The 25,700-nt window shown below is 47.3% G+C and overlaps 2 protein-coding genes across 15 annotated transcripts in view; one reads left to right on the forward strand and one right to left on the reverse strand.

The window, feature by feature from the left end:
* On the reverse strand, positions 1–9,838 carry ZNF740 (zinc finger protein 740). 6 transcript variants are annotated; one of them, XM_042246678.2, is made up of 7 exons: positions 9,687–9,838; positions 8,505–8,817; positions 5,992–6,141; positions 5,565–5,654; positions 4,665–4,788; positions 4,250–4,368; positions 1–2,225 (listed from the first exon to the last, which is right to left on the reverse strand). In XM_042246678.2, the coding sequence occupies exons 2-7, from the start codon at positions 8,511–8,513 to the stop codon at positions 2,151–2,153; spliced, it is 567 nt and encodes a 188-aa protein (XP_042102612.1). In that variant the 5' UTR covers positions 8,514–8,817; positions 9,687–9,838; the 3' UTR covers positions 1–2,150. The 6 variants fall into 6 exon arrangements, with proteins under 6 accessions (XP_042102612.1, XP_004006360.1, XP_060268529.1 ...); XM_004006311.6 differs by having other exon boundaries at positions 1–3,269; XM_060412546.1 differs by having other exon boundaries at positions 1–3,269; positions 5,992–6,173.
* CSAD (cysteine sulfinic acid decarboxylase) overlaps positions 9,123–25,700 on the forward strand; it is a 25,433-nt gene continuing 8,855 nt past the window's right edge. For 2 of the 9 annotated variants that reach the window (XM_042246674.2, XM_060412543.1), the window contains exons 1-4: positions 9,599–9,792; positions 24,956–25,092; positions 25,377–25,503; positions 25,581–25,671. In XM_042246674.2, the coding sequence (XP_042102608.1) occupies positions 24,967–25,092; positions 25,377–25,503; positions 25,581–25,671 (344 nt within the window). In that variant the 5' untranslated portion in view covers positions 9,599–9,792; positions 24,956–24,966. Of the gene's footprint in view, positions 9,264–9,361; positions 9,455–9,598; positions 9,793–9,878; positions 9,942–19,595; positions 20,393–24,017; positions 24,140–24,388; positions 24,703–24,955; positions 25,093–25,376; positions 25,504–25,580; positions 25,672–25,700 lie in introns of those variants that run through there. The other 7 variants (XM_027967265.2, XM_060412541.1, XM_027967261.2 and 4 more) reach the window with 7 other exon arrangements.

The raw sequence follows: 25,700 nt of genomic DNA on the forward strand, positions 1-25,700 counted from the left end.
TACAAAAGCCCCGTTTTTTTTTATTTAAATATCCTAAATATATCACGAAGGAACATACACTGCACTTTAATGGTAAAAAGATACAAGTTTATAACATCTTATAAAAACTACCATTTAAAAGTGATCTTGTTCATTTGATATTCCCCTCCCCTAATAGCAAAATAAGTATATTAAAAAAAAAAAAGGTGGAGAAGGGTGGGGTGGGAGGGATTAAGATAAAAGCCCCAGGGCCACATAGAGGCAGAGAACATCTGGGGAGAGGGTTAAAAGTTGTGGTGGGACCCCACACCTCATTTAACCCTCCAACGTCAAGCCATGGGGCACAATCAGTAGCTAAGTGATGACAAGAGGTTGTTGGAGGCAGGGTGGACGGAAAAGACTTGAGGTGCTGGGAAGGGCAGGGCTGGTGGGGTCCGGTCCAGCAGCCCACCCAGGAACTGGCACTACTCTTTCCCAGGTCCCCGAATCCCATGTCCTGGTCTCTTAAGAGCTGGCCCCACCGCCGTTCCCTTCACTCCAGACACACCTGAGGCATCTTTCCAGTGCTAGACCCCACCCAGCAGAGGGGTGGAGTGTTGGGCCCAGGAGCCTTTGCAGCGGTCTGTGATCTCCCTGGGGTGTAAGTGGGACTCTTGGGCGCTAAGTCACTCCTTCTGCCTCTCCGTTCCCCTCTCCTCACAAATCCATGGCCTCATGAACATCAGCACCTGGACAACTGAGCTAACCACCTGCTCCTGAGTTTCCACTCACCCAGTCCTCGGCAGGGGTGGTTCTGGTATGGCTCTCTGCACATATGCTTAGAAGTTCCCTCTCCCCCACACATCCAAGCAGGAAGCCGAGGCCTGTAGGGGGCTAGGGCACATTCGGACCTAAACACACATTCGCACATGCAGGGGCACACCTCACTAATGTGATTCTCTCCACACACACCCCCAATCCTAAGCTGACTAGCTACAGGCGGCAGGGAGCGAAGTCTTCCACTTTTTAAAAGCATCGTCTGGAAGGAGTTTTCTAAGTGTGTCCGAGACAAACACTAGCCCCCAGCAGAGCTCTCTAACAGAGAGGGCCTGGCTCACATGCAGAAAGAGGCCCTACTTGCAGGGACCAAGAAGGGCTGGTTTCAGGACTCACCGTCTAGTTTCTGGACCATGTCAAACATACCAACACAAAACCAGGCAAGAGCAGGCTGCAGGCACGTTCCCCAGTGTTTCCCCACAGGATCTCAGATGCTGTCAAGGAAGAGCTAAAGGGTGCCACGCTTCCCTTCTTTTCCCCAAATCCTCACACCTCAGAGGAATGGAGACCCCCCATCTCCTTCAGAACAGGCAACAGGAGTGTGCTGCTGCCTACCTTTTCTGCAAAAGGAAATCACTTCCTGCAGACTGCCATCTCAGACACCCCCCGTCCCCGACAGCCCAGTCAGGTTCACCAAATTTCCATGATTCTTCTGTAATTACTCACCACACCCTCATAGGTCAGGACAACCCACAACCTGGGAGTCAACCAAACCCCCAGAACCTCCCATAAGGATCCTTTCCTTAGCAGGAAGAAAGAGGGTTTTTATTTCACTTTAGAAAATTCATATTCACAAGCCCTGGCTTGGGTTAGCAACATCCTAACCAGCAGTCTGTTGAATCAATCTTAAAAAAAAACCCTCCAAAACGAAGCCCTCCAGTCCCCTCAAGCTGAGTTCTTCAGCTCCTCTTGAACCTCAAGGTTCAGGCCTTCAGGTTTCGGGGGAGGGGCAGTCAGGAGAAGCTGTTTCATGCTCATCCTCCCCAGCTGGGGCTAGAGAAGGGTTTGGCTCAATATGCCATCTCCAAGCATACGAACACGAACACTCACATACCACACACACACTCACTCATACACCCCTGATGACTTCTGGGGAGGGTGTAGATAAGGTGGTGGTGTTGGAGCAGAGAAGAGCAAAGAATATAGTTAACAGTAAAACCTACATTAGGTTCCTCCTTCGGTGTTTTCTCTGCAGAGACCCCCACCCCCCCCACAGTTCTTTATTGTGTAGGGCCGGCCATCAAGAAGGAAGCCAAGATCTTTTCCTTTGGGACCAAAAGCTAGACCCCTATCTCCTCTACCTGAATACAGTGATAGGACGTGAGCGAGAAGATCAGCTCAACGCTGCTCAACAGTCACGTCAGGGGACACCAAATTTCTCTGTTTCTTGAACAGCTGTCACCGAACTTGGGGTTAGTCTTGGGTGGTTCCTAAGAGGGCACAAGGAGAAAGAACCCACTGTGACATCCACGACTCCTTGCTCAACACCTCTGTCTGGCTTAGGAGTCAGTCAGTATCAGCGAGGTAGCCAAAAACTATCTCCAAAATCAACTACCCAGAGAGAGAAAGGGAAGGGGCTTCAAGGGCCACGCTCACCCAAGTTTCCTCCAAAAGGCACTTGAGCTGACCCCATTAGGTACCAGTGTGGCACCGGCCACTGCAATAGCCCGGGCCACAACTCCTGCTCTTCCCTGAAGGAAATGAGAGGTACCTGCCCAGTCTTCCTGGATCCAGCCCTTGTCTGGTCCCCTCACTGCTCTTCCTTTTGTCCCTACAGTGAATAAGGAGGCCAAAGTAAGCACAGCTGCCATCCCTGATCCTATTCTCCTTCAAACAGGAGGTGAGGTACAGGGCTGTGGAACATTAAGGATCAACTGCAACTAAAAACTCAAATTTGGGGGCGGGCTGGACCAGCCATAGTCCCTGCTTTGACCAGGACTCTATACCTCCATGTTACCTATTTCCACCGTGTGCCTGTTGAAACTACTTTTGGATAAACAAGAACAAGAACAGAACCAACCAACCCCTCTCCCCAGTCTCCTCCGTTTCAGCTGCCAGCAGGAGTCCAGGGCTGTGGGAGCCACACTTCAGTCTTGGTCCTGCACCTTGAGTCCCCACCTGTGACCTCAGCCGAGGGTCTGGGGACTAGCTTCCCTACCCAGGAATGCTGAAGGAACTTTCCCAAGATACTCAGAGTCTCAGATTATTTACAGAGCTGAAGCTCTGGGGCCTGCCGTCCCCTGATGCACTCTTCCGGTCTCCTGGGTCCACTCTTCCAGGAGGGAGACAGATACAGACGGGGCGGCGGTGGGACCATCCGACCAGAGGGGGTGCACTCTTCGGTGGATTCTTCTGATCACTCCCACCACCCAGGGCCCCTGCGCCTAGAGAGAAAACTGCCCGTCGGAAGTCTTGGACTGGCACCCTTGGCACATCCGTTTGTGTCTGAGTAATCGATCTGTCCGAGAAAAACACTGAGAAGAAACGGAGGGTTAAGCGCCTGAGAGGAGAAACGTGGTTACCTATTGGCTAGAGCTGTCCTTCCCAAATGAGAGAGGCGCAGGTCCCATTCTGCGTTCCCTTGGCATGTACAGACAGCATGAGTGGACAGTGGTTAGGAACACAACGCTGAAGTCTCAATCCTGGCCTAGCGCGCAGGAGCCATGCAACCTTGGGCAATCTATCTCAGCTCTGAATGTGTCCACGCATCTGTAAAATGGGACTAAAGGTACCTACTCACAGAGCGGCTGCTTCATTTATCATGTATTTATTCAGTATCTCAAGGCAGGTACAGTTCCTGGGGCTTAGGACAGAGGGGAGAACCAGAGGGACAAAGTCTCTGCCCCACAGAGCTTTCATTCTAGTGTTCTGCAGATACAACCTGAGAGTGTGGAGCAAAGCTTGAGACCCAGCAAAGCATCCAGTGTTCACTGTTATCATTTCTCCTCTCTTGTTCTTGTCTCGTTTTGGTCCTGGATTTTACAGTCACAATACATCAGATATTGACCACTCCCCCAGGGCAGGAATTTTTCTCTCTTCCTCCTAAGTGCACCTGTCCTGAAGTTCCATTCAATGTGTCTCTATCCCTGATCTGCTGTGTCCTTGGGAAACCCAACCTCTCTAAACCTCAATTTTCCCATGGGCAAAATGAAGGCAACAAAGCTACCTCACAGAGTTAATGTGAGGTCAACGTCATACATGGTCTCACTGTGCCTGGTGCACAGTAAGCACTCAAGAAACACTATTATTAACAATTATTCTAATGGTTCCTCCCCAAGGGACCAGAAAGGGATGTCTATATAAGGCCAGAAAGATATACCTCACCCCGATGTACTAACACCATCATGGCCAGGAATGCGAGATGGCCCCTTGTCAAGCAGGGAGTGGGGGCGAGCCCTGGCTATTGGGGAAGAAAGTTTGTGTGTGGGTGTGAATGCATGACACGTGAGCTTACCTGGTGACACCGTTCACACTGGTAGGGCTTTTCCCCACTGTGTACACGCTTGTGACGCTCCAGGTGGTACTTCTGGATGAAACGCATATCACATATGTCACACTCAAATGGCTTCTCACCTGGCCCAATCAGAGAGAAGGGAGCATCAGGAGGTATACATGGCAGGGACCTCACTCCAGTTATTTTCCCAGAAATCTTTACCTTTTAGTAATGTGTAAACAGCTAATGGGGAAAGGTCCCCAAAGCTGCTGGTCTCAGCAACACCAGATACATACAATCTCTTCCGCCTCATTCACTTACCTTCTTCCCCTATTTCTAATAGTTACTCCTTAAAATAAACCCAACAGAAGCTACACACAAACATAATAGAAACTAAGGACTACGCTCCCCCTCTGAACGTGAGCAAGACACTTACCGGTATGAATAAGGATGTGCCTCTTGAGGTGATAACTGCTCCTAAAGGCTCCAAAGCAGTGTTCACAAACAAAATTTTTGGGAATCTTTACTTGAAAAGAACCATTTTGTTCCACTACCACCACCTGGGGGCAAGAGTCAGGCACGTCATGAGGCTATCCTATCCCTCTGCCCCCTTCTTGCCTCCATTCTGCCCTGGCCCTATTTTCAACTGCTGGACAAAGTAACTTCTCTGATGCTGTCATCTCCCATATCCCTCAGAGTTAAGAGACCCTTGGAGGAAGAAGGTAGGGTGAGCAAGCTGTCTGCTTGGTCAAACCTCGCACTCTGAACTGACCTTAGAGGGAGACTGCCTGCCCCTCTGCCACAGGACCTCATGCTCCTCCGACCCTCCCCTTACCAAGGATGTTTCACAGAGGGCAGAGATCAATTGCCAAAGTGGTCTCTGGATGGGGTCAGGGTGGCTCACCAGCCCTGAGGAGACCTCAGGGCTGAACCAGAGACGCTCAGTCGTGTCCGACTCTTTGCGACCCCGTGGACTGTAACCTACTAGGCTTCGCCGTCCATGGGATTCTCCAGGCAAGAATACGGGAGTGGATTGCCATTTCCTTCTCCAGAGGATCTTCCTGACCCAAGGATCGAACCCGGGTCTCCTGCACTGGAGGCAGACGCTTTAACCTCTGAGCCACCAGGGGAGTGTGTAAGAAAGAAGAGGGCTGCCTTATTCCCAAACTGAATCAGTTTGGGGGTTTCCCCATTACCTGCCTTCTTCTTCTTTTTTTGGCCACTCTGCGTGACTTGTGGGATCTCAGTTCCCTGGCCAGGGAATGAACCCGAGCATTCAACAATGAAAACGTGGAGTCCTAATCATTGGACTGCCAAGGAATTCCCCATTACCTGCCTTTTTAACAGTCTTTTTTGAATGAGAGGCCTCAGCCAAGCTGTCATCGTCTTTGCGGCTCCGGGATTTATCACTGTCTTTTCGGTGGCCCTTTAAATACAAATCAAATCTAAATGCACAGTCAATCTCAGAACACAAGACAGGAGGCCAAGAAAGGTGCTTTGAGACAACTTGTGAATCACCTGCCCCAGAGGTTTAGAGAAAGTACGCATCCATCGCCTCTCCAAGTACCTTGGTTTTAATGAGCTGTTGTACAGGAAAGACCTTCCTTTCTTGTACCCTCTAAAATACCCATACTCATGGCCCAGCTGTATCCCCTTTCCCACTTCCCTAAACAGAAGCACTGAGAACTCAAAGCTGGGCATCTCCTGGCAGAGAGCTTGGGCCACCCGACCCCCAGGTGCCGCAATGGACTCAAGTGCTGTACCTGACTCGAGCACCTCAGCACATCAGGGCTACCTGCCCGCTCTCCATTCTCGGCCTGCTTGCTGGCAATCTGGCTCAGCATCATCTTCTTGCTGGCTGCAGTGGGAACCAAACTCACACCTGCTAGGCCTTCACAAGCCAGGAGACTTGCCTAAGTTGAAAGGAGATGAGGTGTCAGGTCACCTGGCAGGGCAGGGCAAAAACAGACTGCCAATTTCCAAAGAACTACCTTAAACACCCAGCTACTAATGTGCGGCTTCTCTCCAAGGAGCGTCCCTCCTCACCACAAAACCCTGCTTCCTTCGAGAGTCCTCCCTAACTCATCTCACCAGGACTAGTTATCCATTTTGTCAGCTGTCAGCATTCAGACACGGACCAAGAGAATAATCAGATGCTACTGACACTTATCATTAGCACTGTGCTCGGTAAAGTGTGTATCTATATACTACTTTGAAGCTACACGAGGCTTAGAAATACCAAGAGTCTGTCCTGCTGACCCACTGACATGGGAGATTTCTAGGGGAACTTCCTTCTTTCCTTCTTGATGACACTTAGCTACACAGAACCCGCTTCTGACTGGCAGATCTCACTGGTGCCAAATGTACAGTCTCAAGCTCTACAAACGCGTATCAGTAAAATCAGGTCATTTCTCCCCTTAGATTTAAAATTCTCTAAGTGTTGTCAAATATAAAAATTTTATATTTTATAACAAAGATAAAAATTAAACCACTTGGGAAGACTTTGGAGTTGCATATACAATTTCTCCTCCTCCTCCCCGTCCTCACCATTCATGTATGCATATTCATATTTCTCACAGTCCTTGCTATACATAGTTTAAAAACTACTTAAGTAAGGGATATTTAGGAAAATTGCTACATTCTTCAAACTGACTTTATTTAGCCAGCACTAGACAATATCCTTTTCTTACTGAAGAAACACTTTTAAGAAACAGTTGGTCAGCAAACTTCCGCAAGAAATTGAAAAAGAAATTCCTTTCAGGTGATCAGCACATCCCAGAAACCCCCTCTCTCATCTTCAAGGACTTCGGAGGGAAAGGTTTGGAGGCAAGACTTAACTCTGCTGTTTGCACTGTACAATCTCAGGCAGATTACTCCACCTCTTTAAGCCTCAGTTTCCTTAAATGCAAAATGTTTACCATGGTATCTACCCTAACAGGGCTGATGAGTTAACATACAAAAGCAGCACCCCAGTATAAAGTTAGCAGTTAGGGAAAAGCAGTCTTCTCAGAGCTAGAGTGAACAGGATGCTGTGAAGTGGGTTGCAAACAAAGGAAGAAGAAACTGCACGGCTCCTCCTCTGCATGGAAAAGAAGGAAGCTATGCATGCAGCTGGAAGAAAGCCAGCGATTTCTTCCTGGTGAGGCTGGTAGGAGAGGGTCCCTGGAAGGAAGCTGGCAAAAGCTCCGGGGATGCTACAGACAGCTTTTCTCCCCAGATAACTACAATAACCTGTTGAGCCATCCTGTCTCTCCAATCCATCTTGTGTCCCCACAAAGGGGATTTGGAAGGACAAGTACCTTCCAAATACACTGATCTGACATCACTCTCCTGCTTAGCACTCTTCAGAGAGTCCCCATTCCTTATGGAATAAAGTTTAATTTCTCAGCAAGGGATAAAAAGCCCTTCAGTCACACTCAGCTTACTTCTCCAGGAAACAACTCCCTCACCCTAACGTGGCCGTCTATCACTATCTCCTGTCTTTAACCATCCACTCCCCCCACCCCAATCCTTTCCTCCGTAACTAGCAAACTACCCGCGGTACTCCCCACCTCACCACATCCTCCCAGGACTCTAAGTCTCTGCCCAGGCAATTGTCCTTGTCTGAATGCCCTGTTCTACTTGTTTATCTAGCAAAATCCTATCCATCCTTCCAGCTTCAACTTCTTTTTTCAACCAGGCAGAAGGCTCATTCCCTCATCTATGGTGTACATACCTCTATTATTGCATATTCCTTCAATCAACAGACTCATTGAGTCTGTACTACTAGCCAGCCACCAGGCAGTGTTGTGTATATAAAGATAAATAACAGATTGTCTCTTCATCTCCCCCAACCCCAACCCAACTAGCCTGGAAGCCTGCTGGGGTCAGGGTCAATTTTATTCATCTTTGTATCCCCAGCACAATGCCTTGCATGTAACAGGAGCTCAATAAATTCCTGTTGAAAAAAAACAAATGAACCATTCACCAGACTGTTTACTCCCTCATGCCCCTCAAAAGTTGCTGTACCAAGTGTAAACTGAGTACATGTTGCTTTGTAAATGTCCCATCAAGGCCTGTGATGCAGTATAGCCTACCTCCTTCATTTGACTGGAAGCTCCCTGAAGGCAGGGGCTGTGGCCTGTCTCCTTTCCTTCCTCTAGATCTCCCCCTGGTGTTTAATACAGAGCTTGGCTCACTGGGTTGGTCAGTATGTTGACTAAGGCAGCATTCAAGAGTGAAACTGCAAACACGCTTCCCAGTGATCTTGAAGGAGGAGGACTCTAGAGCTTTTTACCTGAGCCATGCTGATTTCTCACTTAATGCAACTCAAAAGTTCGAGTTTCTTGCTCCACCTTTCCTTAAGACACTGTTGTTTGAAGAACTGTCACCAAATCACTGTAACAACTCTTTCGTGTCCCTTCAGTCCTGCTGCCATACTGAAATGCCTTTGTCTTCAAACAGAATTTAGTGTCCTCCAAAGTAAAGATAGATGTTCCAAGAATCCCTGGTCTCTGCTTGGCTCCTGCCTATTGTCTGAAGAAAAAGTCTGCCAGTCTTGGTTTTCCAGCTGAATTCTCTGAATGAAATTCACGATTTGTTTCAGAAACCTGAAACCAGAAAGGGAAATGGAGCTGTTAGGTGCAACATTCTCAGGCCATACAACCTTCAGTGGGCTGAACTATTTTGCCAGGCAGGCGCTCTCTGTGCGACTCTCAACGAAGACATCAGAGTTCTCTTTCTAGGTCATGAGAAGAAACTGGTCTCCAGGCCATCGACAGGAGCAAAAGTAACTTCGGCCTCTAGTGGAAGCACTGCAGCAGGCCAACTGCTAGGATTTGCCAACTTAGGACTGGAAGAAGGGGGCGGAGGCCCTCTAGGGCTTTTGTGTCCAGTGGGCCGGCCCGCGAAGCTCGCACTCTATCAAGGCGACCCGAAGTGGAGTGGAGAAAAGCTCAGGGGTTAACGCTGGGCGCTTGAGCAGCACGCAGAAACTGGACCAGCAGTACAAGCCCAGGCCGGCTCACACGTGTGCATTCTCCGAGACCGCCCCAAGGTACGTAAACTCGCTGCGGAGGTGGAAGACAAGGAGGCGAAGCCCAACGCTGCGCGTTCCCTCCCATCTTCCCTCCCTCCCTCCCTCCCGCGAGCCAGCCAGCCAGCCAGCCAGCCAGCCAACCATCCGCCAGCCAGCCAGCCAGCCGCTGCGCCCGCCGCACGAACCCGGAGAGCCCAGGAGCGCGCAAGGTGCGTGCTCGCGCCCGCGTCCCTTCCGAGCAAGCCCCCTCAGTCCGGCCGGTGACGCGACCGCACGGCGGTGTGCGCGCAGCCCCTACCTCTCCTCGGGAGCGCCCTCCCTTCGCCCCGGGCCCCTCCTTCCCTCCCCTCCCCCTTCCCGCGCGGTGCCCCACGGCCTGCGAGCTGCTGGAGCGCTGCCGCCTGCCTCCACAACGCTGCGCTCCCTGGGGCGTGCTCTTACCTGCCAGGCGCGGCCTCCCGCTGTCTCCCCCGCTGCGCGGCGCCTCCTCCAGGCCGCAGCACTCCGTGCCAACCCCGTGGCCGCCGCTGCCCCCGCCGGGACCGAGGCAAGTTTACAAACACCAACCCGGGGCCCGTTTCCCCGGAAGCACTTCCCCTCCCCCTCCGTCCTCTCCTCTGTACAGCACTATCCACTTCCGGGCGGGGGCCGACAGAAAGGGGGTGAGGCTGAGGGCGCACCGAGGGAGTGCAGCTGGTGAGTGGGCAGTGCCGACGGCGCGCAGAAGGACGGGAAGAGGGCGGACCGGCGGTACGGCGCGTGCGCCGTGTTGCGGGCGCGCCCTCGCGGCCATCTTGATTCAGGGCAGGAAAGAAGGCCCCGAAATGTTGGGGTGCAGAGTGTTTGTTGAGGGTTTTGCTAGGTGAGTTGGTTACTTGAAGAAGCGTCATCACTTTCCCTTCCTCGCAGATGTTCTCCCTTCGCTTATGAGTCTGGAGCCCCAAATACTGCCAGAATAGTTCGTACCAGGCCTTTCACGTAGCTCTGTCGAGATCATCTTTACCCGAGCTTTCCATCAGGAGCAGATCTGCAGATTCCGAGGGCCACCCGTCAGCTGGGAGGGAAGTTTTTTGCACGCTCTTGCTGAGTACACTCAGCTCCAGTCTGAGAAAGGATTCCGTGGCATGTTCAGAGCACTCCGAAGCCTTTGATTTCCTCATACCACTTCCGCCTTTATTTCTAGACGGTCCAGTATGTCATAATGGCTTCCTCACCTCCGAAAATGCATAGGACTCTCCTGTTGTTCGGTCGCTCCGTCGTGTCCGACTCTTTGGGACCCCCCTGGACTTAAGCACGCCAGGCTTCCTGTCCTTCACCATCTCGCAGAGCTTGCTCAGACTCATGTCTATTGAGTCCGTGATACCGTCCAGCCATCTGTCCAGCCATCTCATCTGTCGTCCCTTTCTGCCTTCAGTCTTTCCCAGCATCAGGGTCTTTTCTAGAGCCTGCTCTTCGCCTCAGGTGGCCAAAATACTGGAGCTTCAGCTTCAGCATTCAGTCCCTGCAATGAATATTCAGGATTGATATCCTTTAGAGTTGACTGGTTGGATCCCCTTGCAGTCCAAGGGACTCTCAAGAGTCTTCTCCAACACTACAGTTCAAAAGCATCAATTCTTCAGCGCTCAGCCTTTATGGTTCAACTCTTACCTCCGTACATGACTACTGGAAAAACCATAGCTTTGACTAGACGGATCTTTGTTGGCAAAGTAATGTCTCTGCTTTTTAATACCAGATTGGTCATAACTTTTCTTCCAGGGAGCAAACATCTTTTAATTTCATGGCTGCAGTCACCATCTGCAGTGATTTTGGAGCCCAAGAAAATAAAGTCTGTCACTATTTCCATTGTTTCCCCATCTGTTGGCCATGAAGTAATCGGACCGGTGCCATGATCTTAGTTTTTTGAATGTTAAGTTTTTGATTTCCTCATAGCGCTTCCGCCTTTATTTCTAGACCATCCAGCATCTAACTTTGGCTTCCTCCCCGAAAAGGCATAAGCTCTCCTCAGTAGGAAACTGTGGTCTCGTTGGAGATTTGGCAATGCAGGGTGGCCCGTTGGCCCGGCTACATTAGGAAAACTCCTGAGCCTTTCTTTAAATTCTGTTCCCAACTTTCCTGCTAAAGATGGGCTTCCCCAGAGACTCAGAGGGTAAAAAAGTTCTGCCTGCAACGCAGAAGACCTGGGTTCGATCCCTGGCTTGGGAAGATTGACTGAAGAAGGAAATGGCAACCCACTCCAGTATTCTTACCTGGATAATTCCATGGATGGAGGAGCCTGGCGGGCCACAGTCCATGGGGTTGCAGAGAGTTGGGTGCGACTGAGGGACTAACACTTTCAGTTTCTGCTAGAGATGGACTATGCGTTAATGCACTTGATGGAAAGAAATGTTCATTTTATTTAGGTGCTGTCAGGTTGTGAGTGTAGGGGAATTAATGGAGATGCCTAAATAAAAAAAAACTTTATGAATGAAGACAATTTCCAGCCACTTTATGTACATAGATTTCATTTCTGTGAGCACTCCATTTTTTTTTTACCAATTGACAGCAAATCTTTGTGGTCTTAAGATCATCATAGAACAGCTAAAATTGAGTGAGATTATCAGAAGTAAATCTTTAATTAAGAAAAAAAAATAGCTCAGGGACTTCCCTGGTGGTCTGGTGATTAAGAATGGCCTGTAATGGGAGTGGGTAGGATGTGAGTTCCATACTTGGTGGAGGAACTAAGATCCCGCATGCCATTGGGCAGTTAAGCCATATGCTGCACTTCCCTAGCGGGCTGCTGAGCTAACACCTGATTCAGCCAATAAATACTTTAAAAAATAGCTCATGCTTATTTTAATAAATCCACACAGCACAAAAAAATTAAAAGGCAAAAAAACATATTGCCATCTGTATGCTACTCCATGCTCCTGAAGGTAGTGACTTTTATCAGTTTGTTGTATATACCACCAGGCTTTTTTCTGTGTTCATAAAAACTTTTTTATTTCATCCAGAATTTGTTTTTGAGCACCACAGTGGACCAGACAAAAGTGTTTCACACATCTTCTAAATAGTTTCACATTTTAAAAATTGTTTCAGTATTCCAGCAATTTGTATTTTAGTTTGTCTAGGCCCATCCTCAATGAACATTCAGGTTAGTTCCAGTTTTTTTGTTTTTTATAAACCATGCTGTATGAACATCCTTATAGTGATCCTTTTGTTTTTATAGATAGATTTATAGGTAGGAAATGGGCATTTAAAATTTAATAGGTTCTGTGAAATTGAATTTCAGGGGTTTGTAACAGTTTACACATTCAGAGCCATGTGTAAAAGTCCCCAGTTCCTGCAAACTGGATGCTATGAATTTTTTATACAGTTGCCAACTTGATAGGTAAAAAATAGTAATTTCATTATTTTAATTTGCATATCATTAATAGTGAAGTTGAGCATCTCCTGTTGCTTTTTGACCATTTTAATCGTTTTTGTTAACTCCCTGTTCACATCTCTTGCCTGTTAAGGAAAAAGTAGATCATTTGTCTATTTTGTATTGATTGGTAGAAATCTTCTCCATGTTACACTAACTTTTCATTTGTCATATGCTTTTAACATTTTTTCTCTTATTTTTCATTTATCTTTGAACTTTTTTAAGAGTGGAAGTTGTGTTTTGTGGGAAAATATTTGAAACATTTCTATGAAAATAGTTACAAGAAAAGAATGTTTGCAATCAAAACTAATATTCTATTAGAGCTGCTGGCCACCCAGAGTCATTATTATTATTTATTTATTTTGGGCTGTGCTGGGTCTTCGTTTCTGCAGGTGGGCTTTCTTTAGTTGCAGTGCATGGGTTTCTCATTGCAATGGCTTCTTATTTCAGGGTGTAGACTCTAGGGCGTGTGGGCTTCAGTAGTTGCAGTGTACAGGCTTACTTGCTCCACAGCGTGTGGAATCTTCCTGGACCAGGGATAGGACTCCTGCCCCCTGCATCGGCAGGTGATTCTTAACCACTGGACCACCAGGAAATGCCAATTTTCATATTTTTATATTCAGTACTTTCACATGATATATCCATTCACAAAGAGAATCAAATTGACAAAATACTAAAGCCAGTGAGTTCAGCTGCATTGCCAGATGTATGATTAACAAACAACTTATATAAATAAAATGAGAACAATAATCAACCATAAAAATATCATAGAAAGATATCATTCACAATAAAAAAGTTTACATTTATAGACGTAAATTTAAGGAAATTGCAAGTTATGTATTAAAATCAGGTTATTTTAGTGGAAGACAAAAAGGGCTTGATTATTATGATTTTTGACTGTGCTGCGTGGCTTGTGGGATCTTAGTTACCGGACCAGGGATTGAACCTGGACCAGGGCAGTGAAAGCACCATGTCCTAAGCACTCACTGGTCTACCAGGAACTTCCCCAAATGCTTGATTAGGTGGAGTTTTATCATGTCTGTGAATAGGAAGACTTAATATTGTAGAGACAAAGTTTTTGCTTTAGATTAAGTTAAATTCTTATTAAAACAGGACTTTGCATGGAATTTAAAGTGACTTTTATATTTGCAAGGAAAGGAGTAATTGCAAGAGAGCAAAGACCAGTTTGGAAAACAGTGAGTAGGTAAAATGATGATGGGGCAGGGGAAGTAAAGCCATGAATCAGCTTTAACCGCTTTAATGCGTCTTTCTTTAAACAGAATTTTTCAAGTTTTGTGTAGTCAAATCTGCCTGTGGTGGTGGGGTTTTTGTGAAATGCTGCCTCAGTGTTATAAGAATATTTCCCTGTATTTCCTTCTGGTGTTCTTAGAGTTGTATATTTTCAGTTTTACACCTTTACCTCAGCTGCAGTTGATTTTTGTGTGGTGAGAAGTAGTGAGAAATGCCAGACTTAAAAGGGACCAGAGATGTAGTCTTAGCCTAGATGTCACCTTTGTAATCTTGGATGAATTAATTTCGCTCTGTCTGGTACAAGAGTCCTTGACTTGAAGATGAGAGTCAGGCTAATTTCTAGCACTACTGGGAAGCCCAAGTGAGATCATAGGTGAAAAGTTCTTAAGAAGGAAGAAAACACCCTTTGCATATCTTCTAAAGTATCATTAATACTGATTTTTGGTTTATACACATCATATGTAAGTGAAGTGAAACATCATTTTTCAGAACCTGGAAACAGTTCATTCAAGTTTGTGCAAAAGACATCTGTGCTGCTGTCTACCTATTCCCTCACCGGCTCAACACCCACATTAGTAATGGCTCCAGTTCTTATGTGTAGTGTTTTCTCCCCTTCTAGATTGTAAATTCCTGGGTGAGGGAGAGAGGTCTAAGTCTTATCCTTAAGTAAAGCACCAAATAGAAAGTAGGCATTCAGAAAAAGTATTAATTTTCATCTTTTCCACTACTACTACTACTTGGCGGAAGGAAGAGAAGAGTGGGAAAGATGAAGACGAATATTTTCCTGAATGCTTATGTTGTATTTGGTGCTTTATTTAAAGGGCATCCCAGGTGGCACAGTGGTAAAGAATTTGCCTGGGCTGGGAAGAGCCCCTGGAGAAGGAAATGGCAACCCCCTCCAATAGTCTTGCCTGGAGAACTCTGTGGACAGAGGAGCCTGGTGGGCTACGGTCCTTGGGCTCGCAAAGAGTTGGACACGACTAAGTTTGCATGCACGCATGGTTTACTTAAAGAAGCATAAGACATAGACCTCTCCCCGTCCAGGAATTTACAGTCTTTCAGAAGGGCAGAAGATACTGTACACACAGGAACTGGAACCACTATTAACGTGGGGGTTGAGTCTGGAGTAATAGGTAGACAGCACAGAGGTCAGTGTTTTCACTTTCTAACAGTAAATAAACCTGACTGAAAGTGCTTTAAGAAGCACGTGCCCTAATCCCTTTCCCCTCCTGCAGGCTTCCTCCTGGGCAGCCTTCCTCAACTTCCTTGGTACACCCTCCCTTCAGGCCCACCCCATCACTTTTTCAAGTTGTGTTTAAATGATTACTGATTAGATTGGCCTTTTCAAATTAGTCTTTTCCTCCACCAGCTCTCTATCACCTTAAGGAGGGTCGGAGTGTTTTTCTCTTTGAAGGCTGCCCTGGGCCAAGTGAGTGGAGTTAAGCAGCCTTCCCTTTCTCCAGGGAGTGAGCATGCCTTAATTTTCGGCACTGGCCTCCTTCGTGACTTGTTAGCTGAAGTGAGCAAAGCAGACACACCACACAGCACCTGGGGCAGTGCCAGGCAACAGATACTCAGTCACTGTTGAACTAGCTGAACCCGTTCCTCTCTCAGAGCCAGTTGGGCTGCATAGTAGAAATGAGCGGTATTGGCTACCTCGGTCACCTGGGAGACCTTTTAGATGGGAGTGAATTTTAGGAGTTAGGAAACCACACGATGTAATGGGGTCATTCCTTGAGCCTGGTATACAGTTTGGAATTTTTGTTGCCCCTTCAATTCCTCCTTTTATGTTGCTTAAAAATAATCTTTATTTTAATTACATAAGTCAATGGAATTATCACAGAAAATTATGAAAATATAGAAGTACATAAATAAGAAAATGAAAATCGTCTATAATCCCAATACCTAGAAATAACCACAGTTAATATTTTGAAGACTTTTCCAGTTTTTTAAAAAAATGCATGGGGAGTGACTGCTAATAGGTATGGGGTTTCTTTTGGGGATGATGACAATGTTCTTGATAGTGTGATCCATGTGCAACTTTGTAACTATACTAAAAAGTACTGAATTGTACATTTGAAAAGGGTGAACTTTGTGGTATGTGAATCATATCTCAATAAAGCTCTTATATTAAAAAAAAAACCTTGTAGGTGCGTACACATAGTATTGTTTTCTAAACTGAGAGAAAGTGCATATACTATGCTCCTTTGCTGCTAAATGTTTCAGCATATGTTTCCAAAGAATAAGAACATTCTCTTCCATAACTGCAATGCAGTGATCAGGCCATTCACAGATTCCACCAGTTCTTCCAGTGACTTTCTTTACGGCAGTTTTTTTTCTTCCTTATCCAGGAACCCATTTAAGATCACGTGTTCCTTTTGGTTGTAATGTCTCCAGTTTCCTTCAATCTGGAGCAGCTCCTTAGTTTTTCTTTGATTTTCATGATACTGACATTTTTGAAGATTACAGGCTATGTTGTTTTGTAGAATGATCCTCAATTTAGATATGTTTCCTCATAGTTAAATTCAGGTGGTACATTTTTGGCAGCAGTGATGCTGAGAGCTTTTCCATCCCTCGCGTCAGGAGACCCACAATGACTGTCTGCCCCACCACTGGTGATGTAATTCCTCAGTTACCTGGATAAAGTGGTGTCCATCAGGTTTCTCTGCTGTAAAGTTACCACTGCTTTTTAAAGTGCTTTTAAGGAAAAGAATTTTACAACATCACCCAGAAGAAAAAGCTTTATTCAGGTTTTAGTGTTGTGTTGATGTTTTGAATGAGAGAGAAAGACAAAGTAACCTTTGAAGATTTTTAAATAAAAAGGAAAAAAAAAAAGTCAACCAAGGAGGAGGAGGGAGGCACTCAGTTAGCGTTTAGGGTTCAGAAGATCGTACCATTCATGTAACCAGGGAACTCGAGGACAAGAGATTTGAGAAGGCTGATAATGAGCCCACTTTTGGACCATTTGAGTGTGAAGTCCTGTGAGACTTCCAAATTAGGCAGGCGGCATCATGGATCTGGGCTGGTGAGAGAGCTCTGGGATGGAGGAGTCACCGGCCTGTAGCCCTGGGAGCGGATGAGCATCCAGGGAGAGGTGCAGAACACAAGTGAAAGAGGCCCTGGAACAGAACCCTGAGCAGCGCTCGAGGGAGGCCAGAGGAAGGCGAAGAGGCAGAGAGAATTAAGGAAGTGGCCAGGGGTAGTCATATGGAAGCCAGTGAAAGAAAATACTTCAAGATGGAATGCAAACTGTATCTAATGGCCCCAGAGGGGTCAAGAAGGATAAAGATGAGATGTCTCTATTAGATTTGGATGCAGGGACATTCTTGTTGGCCTTGAAGGTGGAAGCTGCATGGTAGTGGGCTCAGGAAAGTATGAGAGGAAAGAAATGGAGTGGAGCTAACTGTTTTAAGAAGGTTGGTTGAGAAGAGGAGGTAGCTGGAGGTGGGAACATGTGAAAGGAACATGTAAAATGCTATGATAAAGGGGTAGTGGGAAAGAGAGTTGAAGAAATGGGAGGGGTAATCAAGAGGGTATCCATGAAGGAAGAGGAGAGAAAGTCTTTAGATCAGTGGTTCCAACTCAGCCGTCTACAGGGCCAGGTTGGTAAAGCAGATGAGTGAGGTGGGCTATGTGGGCTAAGGGGAAACAATGCAAAATCCTAAGGGCCTGTGGCCAGTTGTGAGGATTGTCATCCAGTTGTCAACCATCGCCTCGTGCTTTGCAGTGCCTACTTCTGGGAGGATTATACATCCTTACCCCACTCACCCCAGGGCTTGTTTTGGTCAACTGGATTTGACTAGATGTGCCATGTGCTAGGTCTGAGCTGAAGTTTTAGGATTGGTGCATGGTGTTCTCTGCCTTTTGCTTTTTTTCCTCTCTGCAGTGAGAACGTTGTGTCCCCAGTAGGGGCTGTTCCTTCAGCCTGGATGTTGGAATAAAGGTACATGAATCAGAGCTATAGCTAATCCAGTGTAAGCCATGAAAGAGAAATAAATCTCTGTTGTAAAGCAATGTTTGTTTGTTCATTTTGCTGTGCCATGAGGCCTGGGGGATTTTAGTTCCCCAACTAGGGCACCCCTGCGGTGGAAGCACCAAGTCTTAACCCCTGGACTGCCAAGGAAGTCTCAAGGCAGTGGAGTTTTGAATCCATTATTTATCACAGCAAAACTAATACAGGAGTTCCACTAAAACTATATTAAGGTAATTTTTACTCCTACAGTTTAAAAAATTCAGAAGTTTGACAGCACACTCTTACTGAGGCTGAGAACGCAGGCTCTTTCACACATTTGGTATCACTTCTATGGATGTTGGCAATGCTTACTGAGCTTACAAATGCAGGTGGCTGTAATTGAAAAGACAGACAATAACAAGTCTGGCAAGGATGTGGAGAAATGCAAACTCTCATGGCAATATAAAACAGTGTAGCCACTTTAGAAAACATTTCAGCAGTTCCTCAAAAAGTTAAATGTAAAGTTACTGTGTGTGTGTGTGTGTGTTCAGTTGCTCAGTCACGTCTGACTCTGTGTGACCCCATGGACTGTAGCCCGCCAGGCTCCTCTGTCCATGGGATTTTCCCAGGCAAGCATACTGGAGTGAGTTGCCATTTCCTTCTCCAGGGGATCTTCCCGACCCAGGGATCAAACCCACATCTCCTGCGGCTCCTGCATCGGCAGGGTGATTCTTTACTGCTGAGCCACCAGGGAAGCCTGGAGTGTATATACCAGACACTGAATAAGGGAGGGCTCCAGAGTGCAGGTGACAGAAAGAGTGAGTTTGGATGGCTTTTTATTTGCTATGAGAAATTTGAAGTGAGAGGGAAACAGGGACAAGATTGATGGGTCAGTCATTTGAGAGGTGTGGAAAATTTTGAAATCATAGCTCCAGAGACTTGGAGGTAGAGCTGTCAATAGCAGAATAGTGATTTTGCCAGGCAGTGTTGTGTGTTCAGTCAAGGAGAGTCACTGCTGCTTTTTGCCTCTGAAGATGGTTACTGCCCTCATCATAGTCCTGGGGATTCCCTTCGCCTCTCTCCTGCATTGGGCAAAGTTTGCTGTGGTCTGATTCTCTGTCCTTTGTCCACGACCTGCTTTGCTGTGTTTGTTTAGTCTTGTCTCTGGAAGTCTTGGATCCTCCATTGTTCTGAAACAGTATTATAATCTGTCTTTCTGTTGGTCATTCAGTGGATCCTTTTGGTCTATCCTTCGGTTCTATAAAGTTTTTCTTTTTAAAAATTTTTAGTATTTTCCTCCTCCCCCGCCCCGCCCCTTCTCTTCCTATAACTTGTTAGTTGACTCTTGAGACTTTTGGATTGATCTTCTAAAGTTCTTTTCTCTTTTACTGTCCATCTTTTTATATTTTATCTTCTGTGTGATTTTCTTGACTTTGTCATTTCAGTTGTCATAGTTTTAAAACTCTAGAGCTTCTGCTTCTCTGAGTACATATGACAGCAATCTGTTTGTTCTTAATGGATTCAATATCTTCCGTTTTCTTCTGCTTCCTGGGTTTCTCCTCTTCTACCAAATGCCTTTTTTCCCATTTGTCTGTTTTTGCCTCTGTGGTTCACATTAGGGGCTTTGCTCAAATGTCCTGTAGCCCCGGACTGTGTCTGCTCTCATTTAAGAGTAGGCACTAAGGCATATTGGAAGGCCCAAGTGCATAGAGGATGTATTTATTGACGTGTGGGCGTCATTGACTAGGTGATTGGTCAAGGACTGAAAGAAGAGTCTCACTGAGGTCGGTGTCTCCAGAGAGGGAACACTGTAGTCTCCTGGAAGCTTTACCTCTGGCCGCTGATTCTGAACATTGGTTGGGAGAAAGGAGTTGACGCGGTAGGTTGCTTCCTCCTAATCTTCCCGTATTCATTACAGCTTCATCCTCACCTCCTGCTGTGCTTGACATCCTTAAGTCCCAGACTTTCAGTTTCTCTACTTCCTGCTTCTTTGGAATCAGGTGGAGGAGAGGGGAGTCACTTGGCTGAATGCGCAGGGGAGGAGAGTGGGGGTCTAAATGTTCCTTTTAGAAATTTTCATCTAATTTTCATATTTTCAGTTGTGCTTCTCCGTCCTGTCTTCCAGGATACCTAGCGTTGTAAATTCCTGAGCCTTTCTGGGCCTTTTCCCTAAGAATCAGTTTATATCCCTCTGGCATAGCCCCCTACAGACAGACTTTGACTTTCTGCTATTTGCTGAACCAGTTACCACTTCTCATCTGCGTTCTCTCCTCTACAGTTATTGACATCCCTCACCTCCTGTCTCTCATTTGTTTTATTCTTCAGGATTTAAAATTCCACTGATGTAATTTTAGTGGGGTTTCAGGAAGGAGTAGTGGTAAACATATGTGTTTAATCTGCCACGTTTAATTGGAATGAGCACAGAGACCATGAATTTATAGCAAAACCAATTTGAATGTTTAGGTGGTTTTTCACTAGCAGAATCCACAGTCCAGGTGGATTTGGTAAGAGAAGGACCGGCCAGCTGGAGTGGGATCCTGCCAGGTGAGTTTGGTGGAAGGACATTAGGGCTAGGGAGTTGAGGATTTTGGACAAAGGGTGGTTGAAGCAGCAGACTGTGCTCCCCGGGCTGTGTAAATAAAGGAAAGAAAGATACAAAGGAGTCTGTGGTTGGAGGAATTTATGAACTGGAGATCCCGTGAAGTCAGAAAAACTTGTCAGTTTTCAAATGAACCCTGCTCGGCCCTTGCAGCATCTTCTCAGCTAGGGGTGAAAGCTCCCTCCCTAAGTTTATTCTTGTTTCTTGGCTTTGTTATTCTATTTTAGGGGTTAATGTCCCTCTTACTTCGCCACTCCTCCCCACCGTTGCTTTTTAAAAAGAAGACTGTGTGTGTGCAAGGGCTGTTTCCTTCCTTGGGTCCCCAAGACAGGATTCTGTATGGAGTGTGAGGGTATGGATGCCTCATCTCCCCATTACCCCTGGAGGAGACTGGGTGTTCAGAGCCCTCGCCTCAACCTTTCATTTCTTTTTTAAAACCTTTTTTTAATTTATTTTTTATTTTTGACTGTGCTGGGTCTTCATTGTGGTGCAGGCTTTTGTCTAGTTGCGGCAAAGGAGGGCTGGTCTCTAGTTGCAGCGCTCGGCTGCTCATTGCAGTGGCTTCTCTTGTTGCCACAGGCTCTAGCACATGGGGCTTCCTCGGTTGCAGTTCTGGGCTCTAAAGCGCAGGCTCAGTGGTTGCGGCACATGGGCTTAGTTGCTCTGAGGCATGTGGGATCTTCCTGGATCAGGGATCAAACCAGTGTCTCCTGCATTGGCAGGCAGATTCTTTACCACTGAATCACCAGGGAAGCACCCACCTTTCATTTCTGAGCAGTGACTTTGGTCAGATGGATACAGAAGGGGCCGGGTGGACACAGCCACATCTTCCATGCAGACCTCTCTTCAGAGCTTTGGAAAGAGCCCCCGTCCAGGCTGGGGTCTCCCTTTCTTCACCAGTTGTTCCCTCCTGTTTTTTGTCCTACTGGTCTGCTTGTTGTATCCAATGACTCGAGCTGATCAACACCAGCAGATGTCTTGGCGGTTCTCTCTTTGAAGCCCTTATTTCATAGAAACAGGCCCTGAGGTGTCCTCACTCCTGGCCCAGAGGTGTTTGCACCACAGCAAGCTCTGGCCGAGGGAGCCCTGTGTGAGGCTGTGGAACGTGGTAAATTAGGATGGGGGCTTCAAAGTCCAGACCCAACTCAAGACACATGCTGGCTGTGTGACCTGGACAGGTTATATCCATACTGTCTCTGAAATCTGTTACCTCATTTTTTAATAAAAATTTTTTTATTGGAGTGTAGTTTGTTTATGATGTTGTGTTAATTTCAGGTGTTCAGTTCATTTGCTCAGTCATGTCTGACTCTTTGCGACCCCATGGACTGCAGCACACCAGGCTTCCGTGTCCACCACCAGCTCCCAGAGCTTGCTCAAACTCATGTCCCTCGGTGATGCTATCCAATCATCTCATCCTCTGTCGTCCCCTTCTCCTCCTGCCTTCAATCTTTCCCAGAATCAGGGTCTTTTTCAATAAGTCAGTTCTTCACATCAGGTGGCCAAAGTACTAGAGCTTCAGCTTCAGCATCAGTCCTTCCAATGAATATTCAGGACTGATTTCCTTTAGGATGGACTGGTTGGATCTCCTGGCTATCCAAGGGACTCTCAAGAGTCTTCTCCAACACCACAGTTCAAAAGCATCAATTTTTCAGCACTCAGCTTTCTGTATGGTCCAGTTCTCACATCCATACATGACTCCTGGAAAAATCATAGCTTTAACTAGATGGACCTTTATTGATAAAGTAATGTCTTTGCTTTTTAATATGCTCTCTAGGTTTGTCATAGCTTTTCTTCCAGTTCTTCAAGCAAGAATACTGGAGTAGGTTGCCATTCTCTTCTTCAAGGGATATTCCCCACCCAGGGATTGAACCTGGGACTCCTGCATTGCAGGCAGATTCTTTACCATCTGAGCCACCAGGGAAGCCCTAACTTCAGGTGTACGGTGAAGTGAATCTTATACATATACATATATTCACTCTTTTTTAAAAAAATAGGATTCTTTTTCCCATGTAGGCCGTTAGAGAGTATGAATAGAGTTCTCTGTGCTATAGAGAAGGTACTTGTTAGTCATCTATTTTGTATATAGCAGTGTGTATATGTCAGTCCCAACCTCACAATTTATCCCTCCCCTGCCTCATTTCCTTATCTTTAAATGTGGGTCATAAACTTACCCTCGATGATTGTGAAGATTAGACTAATGCATGTTATGTTCAGAGTGAGGCATGTGGTGAATACTTCTATGGTGCCGATTTTTACTAGCCTCTGCACCTAAAACGCCCCATCAGGGGAACCAGAGTGAGCGCTGATGAAGGATCGAGTGTCTCGTTCTCAAGGCTGGCCAGCTCCTCTGGTTTCCCCAAACCCAATCTACTGGGGAGAAGTCTAAGCGTAGGACCGCTGGTTCCTTGGGGTCCAGTGGCTTCTGACAGTGGATTATGTCAGATCAGTCCACTTTGAGGTTGATTCCTCCTTTCCATGTTTTCTGGATCCTCTTGCCTCCTCATTTGGGGGTTCCCTAGGCCTTGGTTTTGCCGCTCTCTCCTTGGCCATGTCTCTGAGCATTCTCTCCCCAGGCGGAATGGAGCCCATCGCCAGGCTTCGGTTATACCCCAGCTCCCAAGGGTGCTTTTCTCTCACATCTCACCAGAGCGCTGAACCGGACTTCCTCCCAAATGAGTGTTTGTAGCCCCTGTCCCCTCCACTTGGATGAGTATTTCCAAGAAATAACAATTTTGCTTTCTATCTAGCTTCCGCTTTGCGCATCCCTATTTTTTTTAGGGGCACTGTTCTTTTTCCTGGGGCTTGAAGCCCCAGGGTCATTTTTGACCCTTCCCTCCCCTCCCATGTAGATTCCATGTGTTAAATTGAGCGTAAACCGGCAAGTGGTTAAGCCTGCATGCTCCTCTACCTGTCTTTTCCTACGCACACCTCCCTTGTTCACATGTGGGTCACCTCTTTCCTGGCTTGCACCAATGGCCTTTTCATTCTTCTGCATCCGGCTGCTATACTCTGGTCTTCTGAGTGCATCGTTTTCATCACGAAATCTTTCAATGGCTTTCCATTTTCTGCAGATAAAATCTAGATTCCTGGCCTGGCTGGTACTCAAGGCTGTCCATAATGCGTACAGCCCTGCCCTCCTCGCCTTTCTCCCCATGATGTCCCTGCAGATCTTTCCAGTGGCCAGGTGCCTTCACGGACCCAAGAATCAGCACACTCACCCCCAGTGTCAGCTCGTGGCCTTCCTTCCCTGGCCCTGCGTGCCTCCTGTCCTCCTTCAAGACACAGCCCCAGTTCCCCTGCAGATCTTCCCCTGTCTTCAGCCTTCATCCGTCTCCTCTTCTCCTGAGTGGCCTGGGGATCAGCATCTAGATGGTGCCCCCTCCCCCCACACCCAGGTGTGAACACAGTTGGTGCTCACTTTAGACAGCCACTCCCTGTTTCTTGAGCCGCTCAGCCTGCAAGGTACAGGACTCTACTTGTTTATCGAACTGCTACCCTCAGTGTGACCTTCTTTCTTCCTTCTCTTCAAAGGAGAGGGCTTTAGAAATCAGGACAGTTCTGAGAAGACTCCAGGGGTTGGGATGCAAAGAGATTGGCCTCTGAAAGTGAAAATTGCTCAGTCGTGTCTGACTCTTGGCGACCCCATGGACTCTATAGTCCATGGAATTCTCCAGGCCAAAATACTGGAGTGGGTAGGCGTTCCCTTCTCCTTGGGATCTTCCCAACCCAGGGATTAGAACCCAGGTCTTCAGCAGTACAGGCGGATTCTTTACTGGTTGAGCCACATCTGAGGCCTGCCTAAACCATTTTACCTCCCTAGTCTTGCTCCAGGTCGCTCCCCATCTCAGCCTCTAGGGTCAGCAGCTACAGTTTCCTGCCTCTGCCCTATTCCCTGCCCTTATCTCTTAGCTGAGCAGCCCTCTCTCTTATCCCCTCTCCAGGCCCTTTGGTTCTCGGTGGGAAGTCCGATGTCCTGCTGGTTCTCCTCTCTGCTCCCCTCCAGCCTGAAGTGGAGGTGTTTCTGCCTTATATCTTCTCTCCTCCCTTCATCGTGTCAGCTAACGATTATTCAGGAAACTTATCTCAACCTGCTGGCCCTGTCCCAAATCTTTAGGGCAAGGGTCATGAGAGTGATGTCATGGTCATGTGACTGCTGCCTATACCTTGCCCCCTCTGCTGCGCTGGTCCTAACACTCTAAAAAGCCGACTGTGTCCCCTGCCTCCAGTTTATCTGGACGGAGACCTGAGCAGAAAGGTAAGCTTCCCACCTTTGCCTTCGGTGAACAGGGGCCACTGGATTCTACCTGCTTAGCACTAACTTCGTTTTTCTTTCCCGCCCATCTCTGCTGACTCTCTCCCTGGACGCTCTCACTTGCCCTTATCTGTACAGTGAAGGCTGGGCATTAGGCCCATTCTGGAGTTGAGGAATGGGTTAGGTTAGGTCTCACTGGTTAGGTCTGGGTGGGGTCCACAGGCTGAGTAGGGAATAACTCCTGCTCTGCTCACAGATTTTCTCCTGATGGCTGACTCTCAACCGTTCCTCTCCCTTGATGGGGACCCTGTGGCTGCAGAAGCCTTGCTCCAGGATGTGTTTGGGATTGTGGTGGATGAGGTTATTCGAAAAGGGACCAGTGCCTCTGAGAAGGTGGGTCTTTTCTCCCTCCTCTTCCTGTCCATCAAACGTGACTCAGAACTTTACTCCTCTGTCCAGGCTTCTCCCCAGAACCCATCACCGCCTCACTGTGTACCTCAGAGATTGCATACTGGATCAGATTCTGTTTATTTACCTTTGTTCATGTGCTGCTTGAAAAACATTCCAAACTGGTGTTGAGTGCCAGTTTGTGGTCTGTTGTCTGTTGAGATGTGGTTTAGGCAGCCAGTCAGTTGGGTGCCTCGGTGGCCCCGGAGTCTCCTGTGGTGCTCTCCTAGGTCTGTGAGTGGAAGGAGCCCGAGGAGCTGAAGCAGCTGCTGGACTTGGAGCTGCGGCACGAGGGCGAGTCACAGGAGCAGATCCTGGAGCACTGCCGGGCCGTGATCCGATACAGCGTGAAGACCTGTGCGTCTGGGGCTTGGGGGAGGCGTGTCTGGAATTTGTGCCCAGCTCCACTCTGAGCCTGCGTCCCCCTTCTCCAGGTCACCCTCGTTTCTTCAACCAGCTCTTCTCAGGGTTGGATCCCCATGCCCTGGCCGGGCGCATTGTCACAGAGAGCCTCAACACCAGCCAGTGAGCCATCCCAGGACCCCCGCCCTCTA

This window comes from Ovis aries, chromosome 3, assembly GCF_016772045.2.
Source record: "Ovis aries strain OAR_USU_Benz2616 breed Rambouillet chromosome 3, ARS-UI_Ramb_v3.0, whole genome shotgun sequence".
Classification (NCBI taxonomy): domain Eukaryota; kingdom Metazoa; phylum Chordata; class Mammalia; order Artiodactyla; family Bovidae; genus Ovis; species Ovis aries.